Source organism: Plecotus auritus (genome assembly GCF_963455305.1).
Source record: "Plecotus auritus genome assembly, chromosome: 7".
Lineage (NCBI taxonomy): Eukaryota > Metazoa > Chordata > Mammalia > Chiroptera > Vespertilionidae > Plecotus > Plecotus auritus.
In genome coordinates this window covers 51,713,956-51,729,679 of record NC_137774.1, presented here as the reverse complement: position 1 = coordinate 51,729,679, position 15,724 = coordinate 51,713,956, and the positions used below count along the sequence as shown (strand labels likewise).

General features: G+C 45.3%; 1 protein-coding gene across 4 annotated transcripts in view; it reads left to right on the top strand.

Annotated features, from left to right (window-relative positions):
- Positions 1-12,818, top strand: part of PMP22 (peripheral myelin protein 22) — a 29,059-nt gene extending 16,241 nt beyond the window's left edge. For all 4 annotated transcript variants that reach the window (XM_080678296.1, XM_080678298.1, XM_080678295.1 and 1 more), the window contains exons 4-5: positions 3,595-3,735; positions 11,517-12,818. In XM_080678296.1, coding sequence (XP_080534422.1) covers positions 3,595-3,735; positions 11,517-11,683 — 308 coding nt within the window. In that variant the 3' untranslated portion in view covers positions 11,684-12,818. The remainder of the gene's footprint in view (positions 1-3,594; positions 3,736-11,516) is intronic.
- The last annotated feature ends 2,906 nt before the right edge of the window (positions 12,819-15,724 follow it).

Here is a 15,724-nt window from a genome sequence, read left to right as displayed (position 1 = left end):
CATTGGAAGCTGTTCTATTGCATCCAACTAATAATTATCTTCTGTACATTTGATCTGTTGGGCTATTGCAGGGGTTGGCACATGGTAGCCTGCAAATTAAAAATGTGTTCAGCAGAGCTAAGTAACAGAGTTATCTCTGTTCTAACCAGAGCGCGTGACCACCCAGGAGAGTCGGGGCTCCCATATCCTCACCTGGGACCAGGCACCTGCGTGCCTGGAGTGTGTGGCATCAGCTCTTTATTGCTGCCGCTGGTCTGGGCCAGTTCCCATGAGTGGTTCAGGCTGTGGAGCGAAGTCCTACAGACCTCGGAATCACCTCGGGGGTCATGGGCTTCTCTTCGGGACAGTACCAACCAGGCTTTGGGATCTTTACCCAGCCTCCTGGGCAGATTGGCCGCGCTTCCTCCTGGCTCTCTGTTTACCCCTCTGCCCATCAGCAGCTTGAATGGTCAGCGGGTGAGGAAAGGAAAGTCCCTTTACTCCTCGCAGGTGGACCCAGTCCTGCCCAGGGCTCCACTAGCGCTTTGAGTTTTGGAATTCTAACTTCTTATTGACTGCCATGTCTTCTTTACCGTGTCATCTTTTTTTTTTTTTTTTTTTTTAAATATATTTTATTGATTTTTCACAGAGAGGAAGGAAGAGGGATAGATAGTCAGAAACATCGATGAGAGAGAAACATCGATCAGCTGCCTCCTGCACACCTCCCACTGGTGATGTGCCCGCAACCAAGTTACATGCCCCTGACCGGAATCGAACCCGGGACCCTTCAGTCCGCAGGCCGACGCTCTATCCACTGAGCCAAACCGGTTTTGGCACCGTGTCATCTTTTAAATTGGTTTTAATTGTTTACATATTATATGAAAATAATCTCCTTATTAAAAATAAATCAAATGATACAGGTCAAATGAAAGGCTTTCTAAACCAAATTGTCCTTCATTCTAGCTCCAGTTCCTGGGGGTAACCATTGATAGGAGTTTAGCACGTCATTGCTTCCTTTTCCAATGAACACACACACATTCATGCATGTGTACCTATGAATACACATGTAGTTTTTTGGAGTGTATTTACATAATGACATAATGTTGTGTGTACACCTTATTCTTTTTTGTTAATATATTTTTATTGATTTGCGAGAGGAAGGGAGAGGGAGAGAGATAGAAACATCAATGATGAGAGAAAATCATTGATTAGCTGCCTCCTGCACGCCCCACACTGGGGATCAAGCCCACAACCCAGGCATGTGCCCTTGGCCGGAATCAAACCCCGGACTCTTTAGTCCTCAGGCTGACGCTCTATCCACTGAGCCAAACCAGCTAGGGCTACCTAGTTTCTTTTTGTTAATATTTTCCTGGTGCTTCTTTTGAAAATCTTTGATTTTTGACTTGTTTGATTTAGTTGTACCTCTTATATAGGTCTATACATAAGAATGATGTAATTAAAAATGAATTCTACATCATATAATGAATTACTTGAATCTGTTCACATTTATTGTAATTGATGACGTAATTGGACATACTATCTTTATGTATGTGTTTTACTTATTATGATTCTGGTTGAAAATCTTCCTCTTTAACTTTAGTCCCCAGGGTGTTAACCAACCAAAGGGGCCTGACTCAAAACAGTAGGTGTTCAACCAATGCTCATTGAATAAAAACTTCCTGATCTACTCATTCTGATCTGATTTGAGAAACAACTGTTGACAAAATATCTCAGTTGTAATGGAGATGGGACTAAAGTTCAAATTATTGGTAAACGAAGTTCCAAGAAGGATTTAGTTACATTATTTAGTCTAAGGGGATCTTCCCTATTCATGTAGATTTAACAAAACCATGTAGGAGATTTTGAGTTTTCTCTCAATATGAGGTCTGGTAGAAGTTCCCGTTGTCCTGGCAGTGGGGGTAAAGACTAAGGTGAGATCTCAGACCTGGAGAGGAAAACCAGGATGTGGTCTGTACCAGCCACACTCCTTCTGCGGGTGCGCGTTGAGGAACCCCCCAGCAAAGCTGAGTCGCGGTCTTTTAGTTGTGAATCTTCATCTCGTCTCAGATTTCTTTAGGTTTCTAGCTTCACCTACTGGAGTGCTGGGTAATTAGTTTACTTAAAAATAATAATGTGATGGCAACATTAGCTTTATTGCCGACGGTTCGTCAGGAGAACCACTGTGCTGGATACAGACAAACATTTCGTTAGGGATATATAAAAATGAAGCCAGGATGGCTCAGAACCCATTCAACATCAGTTTCTTACCTTATCTGACAAATAAATTGAAAAAATGAAAAAGCACATGTTCTGTCACAGTGAAAAGAACACCAAGCTGCAGTCAGGCCCTCAGGGTTTGGCTGTGCTAATGGGCTCATCCAGACGTCCCCGGACATCTCTGTCTTTCAGGACAAAGGAGCTGAAGTAGTCGACCTCTCCTGTTCCTTCCAACTCTAAAGCTTCTCCTGTGTCTGGAAAATCTCATGGGAAGCTCCAGTAACAGTTAATCTATCCAGCACCTTTAAAATTCACCATGAGCTATGACGTGTAACCTAAACCAGGTTTATATCCAGTTAGGATTATAAACCCTCCACATCTCATAGCTGTGGATGCTGTGTTGCGCATCAGTGTGTTTTTTCTTAGCCGCTGCACACTCACTGGTTACTGAGCAGAGAGGATAAACCTGGGCCTCCTCCAGTTGCGTTTGCTTGTTTAGAGCAGTGCTGCCCCAGTGCGTCTTTGGCACTTGCAAGGAAGGACACGGGTGACAGGTGGGCGAGGCCCAGCACAGCTCTGCTAAGTGGTTGCCCTGGGTTTTTCTCTGGAGTGCAGAGCCCAGGTGTGTCCACTCCTCCTCGGTTGCTGAAATGACATTATTTGCAGTAGATGGTGAACTCCAGAACTCTTTCTTGCCTGAATTTCAGATGGAAGCCTGGAGATTTGATCTAAGGCAAGGGGGTTCCATAAAGATGTGGAAGTATAATCTATGACCCCTGTACACATGATTTGAGCACAAACTGCTCTGTGCTGAGATTAATGATGCGGGTCAAGATTGGCCAAGAACAGATACAGCTTGGCTGAGCAAATGGATCTTCATATCTCTTCTCCATCAGCATTTTCTTCCAATTTTCTACCATTTCCTTATTCCCATTCATCCCCCAGATACATATATTCTTTGGGGAATGCTAACATTCTGAACAGTGGTTTTAAGCTATTCTTGTAATGTAGGGATTCCAGTAACCCTTCAAAAACCTCTGAAGTCGAGAAGAGAAAAGGCAGTGTGTGGGGCTCAGACCCTCTTTAATACATACATACATATATGTAAGTAATACATTTGGCAGAAAGACTGGAAGGCAAGTTAATACATTTTAATTTGAATTTAACTGCTAGTGGTAGGACTGTAGATATTGTCTTACAGCCCTTTCCTAAAATGTCCACAATTGACTTTTAAGAGGACAAAAGTGAATTGTCCAGTTTTGCTCATAAAAGAGGGCTTGTGCAGCCTGGGAGGACTGTGCCTCTCAAGGGTCATAGTGCACCAGGCCCCATGCTCCTCGTGACAAGGCCCTCCCTTGGCCATGCTGGTGGTGCTAACCCCGTGTCTCTTCCCTCCAGAATGGCTGCAGTCTGTCCAGGCCACCATGATCCTGTCCATCATCTTCAGTGTGCTGTCCCTCTTCCTGTTCTTCTACCAGCTCTTCACCATCACCAAAGGGGGCCGGTTTTACCTCACTGGGATCTTCCAGATTCTTGCTGGTAAGTGGTGACGATGAAGTGCATGCAGGAGCTGGGCCTGATCAGTTAGTAGGAGGGCGTGGCCCTGGAGTGATTGATGTTTCCTGAGTCTGCTCATGGAATGGTTTTCATAAAATACAGATGTGTGTGCATGTGTTTGTGTGTGTGCACATCTGTGCATATACCTTAGAATCAGGGAACTACCCACTTCCTCATTTAATGGTGTGCATAGAAAATAGGAGTTAGGGTTCTGGAAGGAAGGTTCCTGACCCAACCCGACCTGTTACCAGGAAGAAAGCTGCAATATGGACCCACAATCAGAGTTCAATGCTGAGGGTATCAGTATAGCAGAGGCAAGTCCTGAGGATGGGTTCCTAGAGATTAGCTTATGCCCCAGGGAGCTCTCCGGCCTCAGCCTAGAGAATGCCCCTGACGTGCTGTTGAGAACAGCCAAGGCGTTCTTGGGTATGTCTCTTACTCTGCACAGCGATGAAGCCACTCTAACAAACTCCTGCTCTCCTTCACTCCAGTTTCTCGGTTCCCCTGGGCTTGATTTCCTGTTGTCATTTCAGGTGTCTTCATTTTGTCAGCATTGTATAATCTGCCATCATTTCCCAAACAGGAGTCCCTGACAACACACAAGATCCTTATCTCCTCTCTAAACTGCCTTCAAGTTCCCCCACTGGACAGGTTGTCCGATGCGAGAGTCCTAGAAGCCTCTAGTGTGGAGGGCGAATCCTCCGACTTTGTCTCTCTTTTCTGAACAGTGTCTTACTCTACCAATTCAGCAGGACATTGAGAGGAATAAGAGACAAATGTGGTGGGTCCTATAGCCCAAGTTAATAAGTCACAGACTCCAGATGGACCAGAGGACATCTGGCAGCTGTGAGATGTTCTAGATTCTGGCATCCGAGTAGGCAAATGGCATCTTGTTCTAGTTGGTTGTGAGAATGTCCCCGGTGCTGAGTCACCAGCTTGTGCTCAGGAGCAGTCATGTGGAGGGTTGAAAACAGCCCATGCATTCAGGATGGATGGATGGATGGATGGATGGGTGGGTGGATATAACGGCTTGCACAGGGCTGTATGGACGGACACAGCCTGAGGTTGAATGTTGATGACCTTTTCTAAAAGCCAGAGAGTTACTGGAAAAAGCAAGTAACCTGGAGATCCACTTCCCATTAAATATTTAAATATAATGTTTCAATATGCACAGTATTAGGGTTTCAAAACCAAATCGTGCTTTGCACTTGCACAGTTTGATTATACCAAACCAAGCTCCTGGATTGTCGCCAGCTTGTGAAATTAGTAACTACGCAGTAAGATCATCTGTAGGCATGCTAGCAGCAGAGTTATCATTACTCACTCCGTTTCCAGAGGCGATTTGCGACTTCATGGTCTGGGATTTCTTTGATTCACCATTTAAGTTTGATGAGTATTCAAATGATGATTATACCCACTGTACCAATGGATGTGTCCTCAAGATAAAGTAATATAGACCTAGGAAGCAGAAGTTTCAAAAATATTTATATTTGATCTGTACAAGCTTGTGACTCTATTGATGAATAAGCTGGCCTTGGGGAGAATCACCTGAATGCTTCCACTCCCTCAGACCACAGGGACTGACTACAGGTAGGCGCCTCTTTATATTTAGAGATGCAGAATACACCAACATTTCCAAGGAGCAGAAAATCCAAGGTAGAAACTGCTTTCTGCATTATTTTCCCTTGACCAATTTACAGTGGAAAATCCATGCAAATTTGCTTCATTTATTATTCTTAAGGCCCCACGCATCTGTGATAAGTAAGAGCCTGCACCTTCAGAACTACTTAGACTGAAAGCACTGGCTGAGAAGAGCCCCATCGCTGTTGCAGGGGCCCCTCCGAGCAGGCAGCCTGTCCTCCCCTGCTGAGCTAGCTCGGCTTTAAATCCTGTGACAATGCCTCTGCAGCCATGTCCTGATAAGACCAGAGTTAATGACCATGAAGTCGCAAATGCTGGCCCTGCACTGTTTTAAAGTATTTCGTTCAGCAAAAAGCTCTTAGGAGTTGAGGTTTTCTCATCTTCCGAAGTGTATTTACTGTCCGTACTTGCTTCACTGCTTTGATTCACCTCTGAACCCAATGCAAGTCTTGTTAGAACTCTATAAAATCCCCTGAATTTAAAAGCACCAAGTTGTTCTTCCTTTATCCCCTTCAAATCTGGCTGCTTATCTATCACAAGACCTGGTTTTCAGTTAGGAGTTTGTCAGTTTAGCTGTCCATATCTTGAATTAGAAATGTTGAGCCAAAATAGCAGTTGTAAGTTGTAAGTCCTACGAATGCTCTGTTCAACTGTTAACTCCAGCCAATAGGACCTGGAAGTTTGTCTTCTAGGAACCTCGGGTATCTGGAATGTTGAATTTGAACCTGCTGTAGGGTCTTTCCATTAAAATTGAGAACTAAACGGGTTAGGGATTTGACAGAGACTTCCTGACTCGTAATGTGTGGCAACTTTAAATCAACGTTGTCACATGTCTTTCCCAATTCACACCCCATTAAGAAACCAGCAACTAGAGAGAAAAGTAGGGAAGGTTGTTGGAGTTGAGAACTGGGGACAGCCTGAGAAGTTACAGCTTAATGTCGAGGAACAGATCAGGAAAGCTGAAACAGACAAAAAAAAAACAAAAAGGGGAAAGGAGGGAGGGAGGGGGAAGCAAGTAGCCCACAATCATGGAATGTAAATCAAAGTGTTCTGCCACAGTAGGTAGGGTCCACGCAGGGCAGATGCATCCTCAAAGCCGAAAGCATTTTAAGTGGAAGCCAGCAGACTCCCAGGTGACAGGTGCAGGCTGGATTGTCTCGGCATAGCTTCTCTTGGGTGATGGGGAGGGGGTTAGCTGTGATCTTTACAGATCGGGCACCTAAGGGTGCGGGGAAGGTAGCAAAAGGTGTGAGGAGCTCTTGGGCTGACTCAAGATTCGGGAGCTGAGTCTACCTTGCTCCAGATTACAGCTCTGCGTGTGGTTATAGGTCCACCTGCTTTGCTGCGTCATCCTTTCTCCATTTCATAATAAGCCACACGTCTCACATTTAAGAGCTGTCTTTCCTTGATTACATACTTCTGAGGTTGGCTGCTTCCTAAAGACATATCAAGAGGCGTCTTCACCTAGTTAAGTGCTTTTCAAGCTTAGCTGCACAACAGATTTACCTTTTAGAAGAGGGTGTGCTTTTTAAAAAAATCCTGTGCTCAGATTTCATCCCTGGAGAGTCCTACTTAAGAGCTCTTGGGTGGGGCCATTCCCTGGGTGACTCTGAGGTTCCTCCAGGGTCAGAACCACAGGATGTAGCCTTTAAACAGCCCTTCATCCCACTGCCAGTTCTTCAGGGACATTTCTTCACAGACAGCTCCTCCTGTTCACGAGCCACCGATTCTTCTCTACCTCCTTCTTAGAGAAAGGCCATGCTGATCCTGTGTCTGGGTTTTGGTGTCATTCTCATTTGCAGAGCCTGTAGCCACCTGGTCCCAGATAGTAGTTACCCTTGCCCTAGCTGGGTTGCGTTGGGTTGTGCTAGATGGGAAAACATCAAGAAAGTCCTATAGATACAGACCTAAAAAGGAGCTCTGCATGTTTTTATTGATTTCACTCCTTACACCAGCCATGAGCTCTGTGCACACCACATAAAAAAAGGCCCTGAATAACCTACTCGCTGGATGACTCATGACTGTGTTCCATAGACAGAATCAAACTCAGGTCACATGTGTAGTTAAAAGGAACAGAAAACATGGGAGAAGGAGACTCCTGAGTGGGTTTTACTTGCTGCTTGTTTTATTTCCTGTCAGGTTGATATAGGTACAGATATCGGGCTTTAGGATGAAATAATTTGAAAGATGAATAAGAGCACAGTGCCTCCCCTGTTCTGTTTGGATCAAAGGCAGCTTCAGTTGGGTACCACACTCAGCACCCTCCTTATGAGACAATCATTCCAGATGCTGCACTGGCTGTGCCCAAAATCTAGAATGCCGTGGGCAACTTCCTAGGCTGCAGGGCTCACGTGACTGCTGGAATGGCAACCGGGCAGCTGCACAGAGAAGACTTGTGTAGATCAGACATAGAGTCAAAGCTTTCAGCAGGACAGATCACCCAGCCTCTTCCTGCCCCACCTTATCACCCTGAGGATGGGGCTGGTGAGACTGAGCCCCTCACTCACTCATCACTCCGACACCACGAGGCACCTTCCCCACTGGCTCTGGGTCTCACCTGGCATTCACTCTCCAGCCGGTCTCACTCTGGCTTCTGCTGTAGGCTCTCAAACGAGCTGCTTTGCAAAGGTTACCAAGGTCCACTTTTAAGTCATTGGCTGAATTCCTCCAATCCTTCCTGTACGGTTTTCTATTCACTATTTATTCCCTTTGGCTTTCACGCCATTACTGTTTTCCCAGTTACCTAAGTTAACCCACCAGTCTTGCCAGAGCCCCCTCTCCCTCCTCCATACCCAGTCCACCCAATTGCTGCCATCAGGTAGCATTCATAGATATTGTGTCCACTTCTTCTCTTTTACTCACTAACAGCATTGCAGCTGTGCCAGAGCCAATTCATTCAACTTTCTGTCCCCACCCCTACATCTACTTTCCACATGGCTGTTGGGATGATCTTTCTAAAACACACATCTGAGCATCCTTTCTCCTCTGCTGAAAAAGTACTTCCCTCCACAACTTCAACATGCCATTGAAGCCCCCTCTTTCCTGGCCTTATGAGCCCTCCGGCTTCATCTTGTACTGCTCCTCCTGTATCAGGGGACACTCTTATCATCACCTGCTGGTGGTTTCCACCAAGCTCTCTGTTTTCCTTGTCTTGCTCGTGCTCTTTCTGAATTCCCTTGCACCTTTCTTCACCTAGCTAACTCTTACACATCCTTTAGTCGCAAGTCAAGCACTGTCTCCCCCGTCAAGCTTCCCAGTCCCTATTTTGGACTCAGTGCCCATCCATGCTCTCAGAGCCTCCGGGGCATTTCTCTCACCCTCCCTGGAAGTCACATCATACAATATTGGAAGTTTCTACTGACATGTCTGTTTTTGAATGACGCTCACTCCATGAAGATGGGGGCTGGGTCTCTTTATCTAGATGCTCTAGAACAGTGCCTGCTCACAATAGGTACTCACTGCATGTTTCTTGAACCAATCAGAATAAAGATAAGGAAGTTTAGAGAATTCCCACCATTTCTTTATTCCTTTGCATTCGGCCCCTTGGTTGCTCCCTCCCAAAATTTTGGGCTCTAATTGCTTACCTGCAGCTGCTATCATCACTAAAGGAGGTTTGAGATCTCCTCTTCAAGAAGACTCTCAAGGAAGAATTTTCTGGGAGTTATTCAGAGCCAGCCATCCTGAGACAGGTAGAAACTCTTGTGAACTCGTGAATGGGCAGCACTTTTATGTTGTTTGGACAGGTTCTGTGTCCTTCCACTTAAAAATGGCCTACACTCTCAGACTCAGGCCCCTCTCAGGGCATGTCACTGCCAAAGCACAGACTGTCACCTGTGGGGAAAGCAGAGCACCTGCCAGTGTGTCAGGAGCTTCACCTACCTTCACCATGGGGGACCTTCACTTACCTTCATCATGGGGACCTCACTTACTTTCATCATGGGGACTTTCACTTCCCTTCATCATGGGGGTCTTTCAAAAATGCATTTCTATGTACTGGCTGCTGAGAAATTGAGTCATAGTCCGCTTATGGGGAGCAATGTGTGACTTTTAGGGACTATTTTATGGCATTAACTGCTCTTGATTCCAGGGCACAACTATTGCTTTATGTATAGAAAGCCTTGTAATAATGTATTCTATTCCCTAAAACTCCAGTCTACTGACAACAATAATTATAAAGTGTGTTTCCTCTCTTTGACTTTGTAAGTATCTAAGCTTGTTGCTTTTTAAAGCAAAACTTGAATTCATTTACTTCTGAGATTCCACTTGGGTAAATGTCATAAATTAAGCCATCTAGTTAGTCATCACACTTGTGTATCCTGCCTCTCTCTATCCATCTTGGTCGTTGATGGAATGTTTTCTCTTTGATGTTTTCTTTGCCAGTGAAGTCTGTGCACAGCTGGTCTACATGGCTACGATTGCATTTTCCACACTAGTGCTGGTTAGACACACCTCATTGGAAGCCCTACCAACACAATATGCATTGTCCCGGCCTCTCAGCATTCTCTTTAACCTCCCTCTCTCCTTTGGTCATGCTTCTCTTTTTATAGCTCTGCCCTCATTGGGTAGCTAGGTTATCGCTCAAGAGGCAACTTCAGTATTTCTTAAAGATAAGAATTAGCACTTTAGAGAGGTGAGTCATGGAGCAATGGGGGAAGGTCACTGAGGATCATGGACCTCAAGGCTAATAGTGTGTCCCCAGCAGATCAAAACTGTATCTCTAACACAGATTTGCCAGCTTCAGTTCCCCCTCTGACACAGATGTCCTCGCTGCCTCTCAGACTTTCTGTAGGTAGCGGGATCCTGGATCTGATCCCACTGTAGTTCTAAGACTATTGTGTGGCTTTCTCAACGGGGGCCAGTGGAGTAGGAGTGTTCTGCTCTGACTTGCAGAAGGACAATATTATCAGGGTAGTGAATGTGACAAATTCCAATTCTGCACTTTATTCAAACAAAGTTGCAGTGTCCCATCAAATAGCAGTGAGGTTAGATGTAGGTGGTCCAGACCATTGGGAGCTTTGGAACCGCAGGAATCCCACACGGCCTGCTGCATTCATAATAGAGTCACTCAGAGCCTTTCAAAGACCCTGCTTTCAGGAGGAAACAGAGCAGGCTTTGTGCAACTCCAGGCTGGGTGCTGATGTCACTGGACCCCTCCCCACAGGGGATTCTGACTGCCATGGTGGGCATGGACTATCGCATTTGAACTTACCTGCTTCATGAGGACCAAGGTGGACATTTTCTTCTCTTTCCCAGAGGGCTGCAGTGGTGGCCAGAGAGGGTGGCCTGGCCTACCTATGTATGTGACATCGTTGTACCCTCTTTTGGCTTCAAATCCAACCTCGGAGGAACCAAGAACTGTTGAAAGGGGCCCAGTGCAATGAGCTTGCCCTTGATAGTCTCCTCCCCCTGCAGCTTGCGTCCTCTTCATGTCCTGTCCTTCCTCCTTGTCTCCTCACTTTTCATCTCTGTATGTTCTGTCTGCTTGTTAATGTCTTACATGCTGAGGGGATTAGCATGGAGCCCTGCCCCTGTGCTCTGCCTGGAGCCCAACGCTGTTGCCATGACACAACTCTGATAACAGTAAAGTGTCATTGCACTTTCACTGGCTCCAGGAAATGCCCCCTCATTTGGAGAGTGGTCACAGGTTTTCAGGAGCTCCCCTGCCGAACCATCCTTGTAAGGAGATAGGCAGGTTTATCTTGCAACCTGAATTCTTGCTGACCACTCTGTGGTAACTGGGAATTGTTTGACAGTTAAAGCAAGAGAAATGGTGCAGAAAAGATGGCAAAGATGATGGATGGCCTGGGTCACATAGATTGGAAGTGGAGTGCTGATTGTTTCTCGTGTCCCTGTATCTTCAAGCCTTCTGCTGTCACTTTTGGACCCCGCAGCAGGTTCTTCCAGAGCCCTACATGCTCTCCACATGCAGCGGTCTCTGCCTCCCTGCAGCCCACGTGGGGGCCTGGTGTGTGTGTGTGTGTGTGTGTGTGTGTGTGTGAGATCAGGGCAGCGAGTAGTGTGGGCAAGGTGCCCAGGTCCTGTGGACCCTGTAGTCGGGGGTGGAGAGGGGTCCGTCCCCCTGTGATCTCTCCCTCACTCGAATTGTCCCTCTCTTTCCCCAGGTCTGTGTGTGATGAGCGCAGCGTCCATCTACACGGTGAGACACACAGAATGGCACGTCAACAACTCTGATTACTCCTACGGATTCACCTACATCCTGGCCTGGGTGGCCTTCCCCCTGGCTCTGCTCAGCGGGTTCATCTATGTGATCTTACGGAAACGCGACTGAGGTGCCCAGTTCATCTGAGGCTCTGGGCATACACAGGGGAGGGAGGAAGGAAACCTAAAAAAAAGAAGAAGAAAAAAACCAAAAAGCTAGCCAAAAACCCAAACTCAAACCAAACCAAACAGAGTGCAGTTGGGGGGTGGGGTTAGTGTTGATTGAAGATGTATATAATATCTACGGTTTATAAAACCTATTTATAACACTTTTTACATATATGTACATAGTATTGTTTGCTTTATATGTTGACCATCAGCCTTGTGTTGAAACCTTAAAGAAATAGCTAAGGAACTTTACATCCTAACCGTATAATCAAGCTCAGTATTGCTTTGAGTTTTTTTGTTTGTTTGTTTTACCCATAAATAAAATAACTCCATCTCGCCCCTTCCCTTTCATTTGAAAGACGATACCTCCCTCCCACTCCACCTCATTCAGAAAACCAAAGTGTGGGTAGAAAGCCCCAATGGCCAGAAGCCCTCTCACAGTGGTGACCTGTGTTCTCATAGAGGCACACACTGCCCATACCCACGCCCAGCCTTACACATGTGGACGAAACCCTCAAACTAGAGCCCTTGGCAAAATCACGGCTGTGGCTTTGGAATGCTTGCCCCTGAGGTGGGTGTCCTGGTCACATGTCAAGATGAGAAATCAGTGACAAAAAAAACCCCTATGAAATGGTGCTATGAATTTACCATTCCTTATTATCACTAATCTTCTAAACTACTCACTGGAAATTCAATTAACAATTTTACACCATAAAGTAGAATGGAGACTGAATAATTCTGTGTAATATAAATGGTTTATAACTGCCTTTGTACCTGGCTGGGCTGCTATCATTACTCTGATAATAAGTCATAAACACAGCTTTATCACTCCCACATGTTCCTGCGGTCGGAGGGTCAGGACGAGTCTCTAGACCCTTGTGGCCATGAGTTTCCAGGACTCCGCTGGGTCTAGGCTGTTCTCTGTCTCCAAGGACTGTCTGGCAATGACTTGTATTGGCCACCAACTGTAGATGTATATATGGTGCCCTTCTGATGCTAAGACTCCAGACCTTTTTGTTTTTGCTTCGCTTTTTCTGATTTTATATCAACTGTGTGGACTAAGATGCATTAAAATAAACATCAGAGTAACTCACTGATCTCTCTTGGATTTCTGTGGGGACCTGGGTGTGAGTGTGAGTGTGAGTGTGAGGTGCATGTCCTAGTGGAGGGGAGCACTTCAGTGGAAAGGAAGTTGAGCAGATGATCAACGTTGCAGTTTGGTCCCCAAAGCATAGCTTTGTACAGGGCTTCCAGAAGCCTGTGCAAATGTCTGCTGATTGCACAGGGCCAAGAACTTCAGTGGAAACGGTAATCGTGAATGGACTGGAGTTCCTTTAGTCAGCCCTCTCTTGTACTCTGCTCTCTGATGACCAACATGGGGACCACAGCGCTATTCGTGCACTCACCTGAGGAATGTTAGCATGAGGAACTCAGATCCCTACCCTTGAGAAAGAAGGGCGGTGTGATATGATGGAAAGTCTGATGATGGCGAGTTGAGGTCAGACTCAGATAAAACATTGGTTGGCATCAGCTGAGCTCCTAACACTGTCCTGAGGGAGAGAAAGGGTGACATGTCATCCTCTGGATTCTGGGCTGTGTCTCACTCGCACTTTTACCCATTGACCTTTTATTGTGCATCTGCGATATACCAGGTTAGTGATGCATTTAATACTCTTCAATGTTTATTGAGCACCTATGTTGAGCCAGAGGTCAAGAGAAAATAATACAATTCTCGATCTCAAAAGGTCACATTTTAGTGAGAGGCACAAGCAAATGGTGATTACATTATAATGAAGAGCATAGAAATTAGGCAGCCTGGGTTTCAATCTGCCCTTTGCCCCTTACCAGCTGTCTGAGGCTGGACATGTTACTTAAATGAAGATGCCAAGTCATGTTGATGATATTGTAGAAGCTAAAAGGAGATAGTGAGTGTGAGATACTTGGCATGGTGATGGTGGATAGAAAGTATCCTATAAATTAGTGTTTATCACAAATGTCACAATAGAGGTGTGGGAGAAGATGTTGATTGTTCTGGGGAATCTCAGGATTGGGCTGCACATTAGAGTCTCCATGCTGGGCCCACTCCGGATTCCGATCCCTGTGTCTGGGGGGCACCCTCCCTGCCAGTGATGGCAATGCACAGCCAGGGTGACAGCCTTTATGACTCCCACTGATGATGAGATTTTTATGAGCTAGCACCTGTGAAGTTCAGAGTCTGGCTTTGTAGGTCTGGGGTGGGGGTTGGGGTTCTGTGCTTCCAGGTAGAGCCTGAACCATGCTGGTGCTGCTGGTCACACCTGAGTAGCAAGGACCTACAAGGAAGCCCCTGGCAGGCTTCTCACGCTCTCCTGCCCTTGGACATGTGTGATGTAGGGCTCCTTCCTTCTGAGGGTCTCCATGGTGACCGGTACACTCTGCCTCTGACTCCGACTGATTGGTTCAGTGGCACAGATGGCCACGAAATGCACGTGAGACACAGGCGATTGAGAAGCTTACTTCTAAGATCATGCTTTGCAAATGTGTACAGGCATACCTCAGGGACTGTGGGTCAGTGCTGGACCACTGCAGTACATCAGTCCACCGTTCTGCTGGTGAGGCTTTTGCCTTTAATTTGTAAGAAAAGACAATATCTGCGAAGTGCAATAAAATGAGGACTGCCTGCACTTGTATTCCAAAAACTTTCTTTTATAGACTATAAAGAAGGACATTTCATAATGATAAAAAGCTCAGTACACCAGGAAGGTGTAACAGTTGTCAACATATATGCACCTACTATTAGTACACCAAAATATATAAAGCAAAAACTGACAAAATGAAGGGAAAATAGACAAATAATAAGTGTTGGAGACCTAAATACTCCATTCGTGGAATAAACAACTGAACAGAAAATCAACAAAGAAATAAAATACTTGAAAATCCCTCTGAAACAATTGGATTTAAAAGAAATCTGTAGAACATTCCACCTAACAACCACAGAAGATATATTCTTCTCACATGTACACAGATTCAGCCTCCAAGATATGTCACATGCAAGGCCATAGAACAAATCTGAATAAATTTAAGAGATTAAAAATAACACAAAGTTCTTTTCCCACAGTAGGAAGAAATTAGGAATCAATAGCCAGGGGAAAATTGAGAAATAAATATGTGGGAATTAAAAAACACACCACTAAATAATCAGTAAGTTAAAGAAGAAATCAAAAGAAAAATCAAAATACTTTGAGATAAATGAAAATGAAGAAATAACATGTCAAAACTTAGGGGGAAGGCAGCTAAAGCAGTGGTTAAAGTGAAATTTATAAGCGAACATTAAGATCTGAAATTAATCTACCTTCTACCTTACAACACTGGAGAAAGGAAAGCATATTAAGCTGATAGCACAAGGAGGAAATTAATAAAGATAAGAGCAGAAACTAACAAAATGGAAAACAGAAAAAAAATAGAAAAAATATATATATTTGGTCTTCCTCATGGGTTCCAGGCACAGAGCTGAAACGCTCATAATTTCCTGAGTGAAAAGAGAGGAGGAATTTATTATTTATTATATGCCCCTTCCAATCACACCAAGTTTATGCTAATGAGGTGATGTTTGGAGGATGAGAGCTGGTTGCCAGAGGAATCAGCCAAGTGATTAGAAAGTTGGAAATTGAGTCCCACCTCCTGACTTGCGGAGGGGAGAAGGGCTGCAGACTCAGTTAATCACCATGGCAGTGATCTAACCAATCATGCCTATGTAGTGGACTCTGTAAAAATCCTAGTACGGGGCAGGGAGCTTCCAGGTTGGTGAACAAATCCATGTGCAGGGAGGGTGGTGCCCCTCAAGCTCCACGGGGTGGAAGCTTCTGCACTCGAGATGCTTCCAGACCTCACCCTATGTACCTCTTCACCTGGCTGCTCACCTGTGTCCTCTATAAAGTCCTTTATAACAAACCAGTACAGGTAAGGAATGTGCTTTCCTGAGTTCTCTGAGCCATTACAGCAAATTAGTGAATTGAGATTAGTG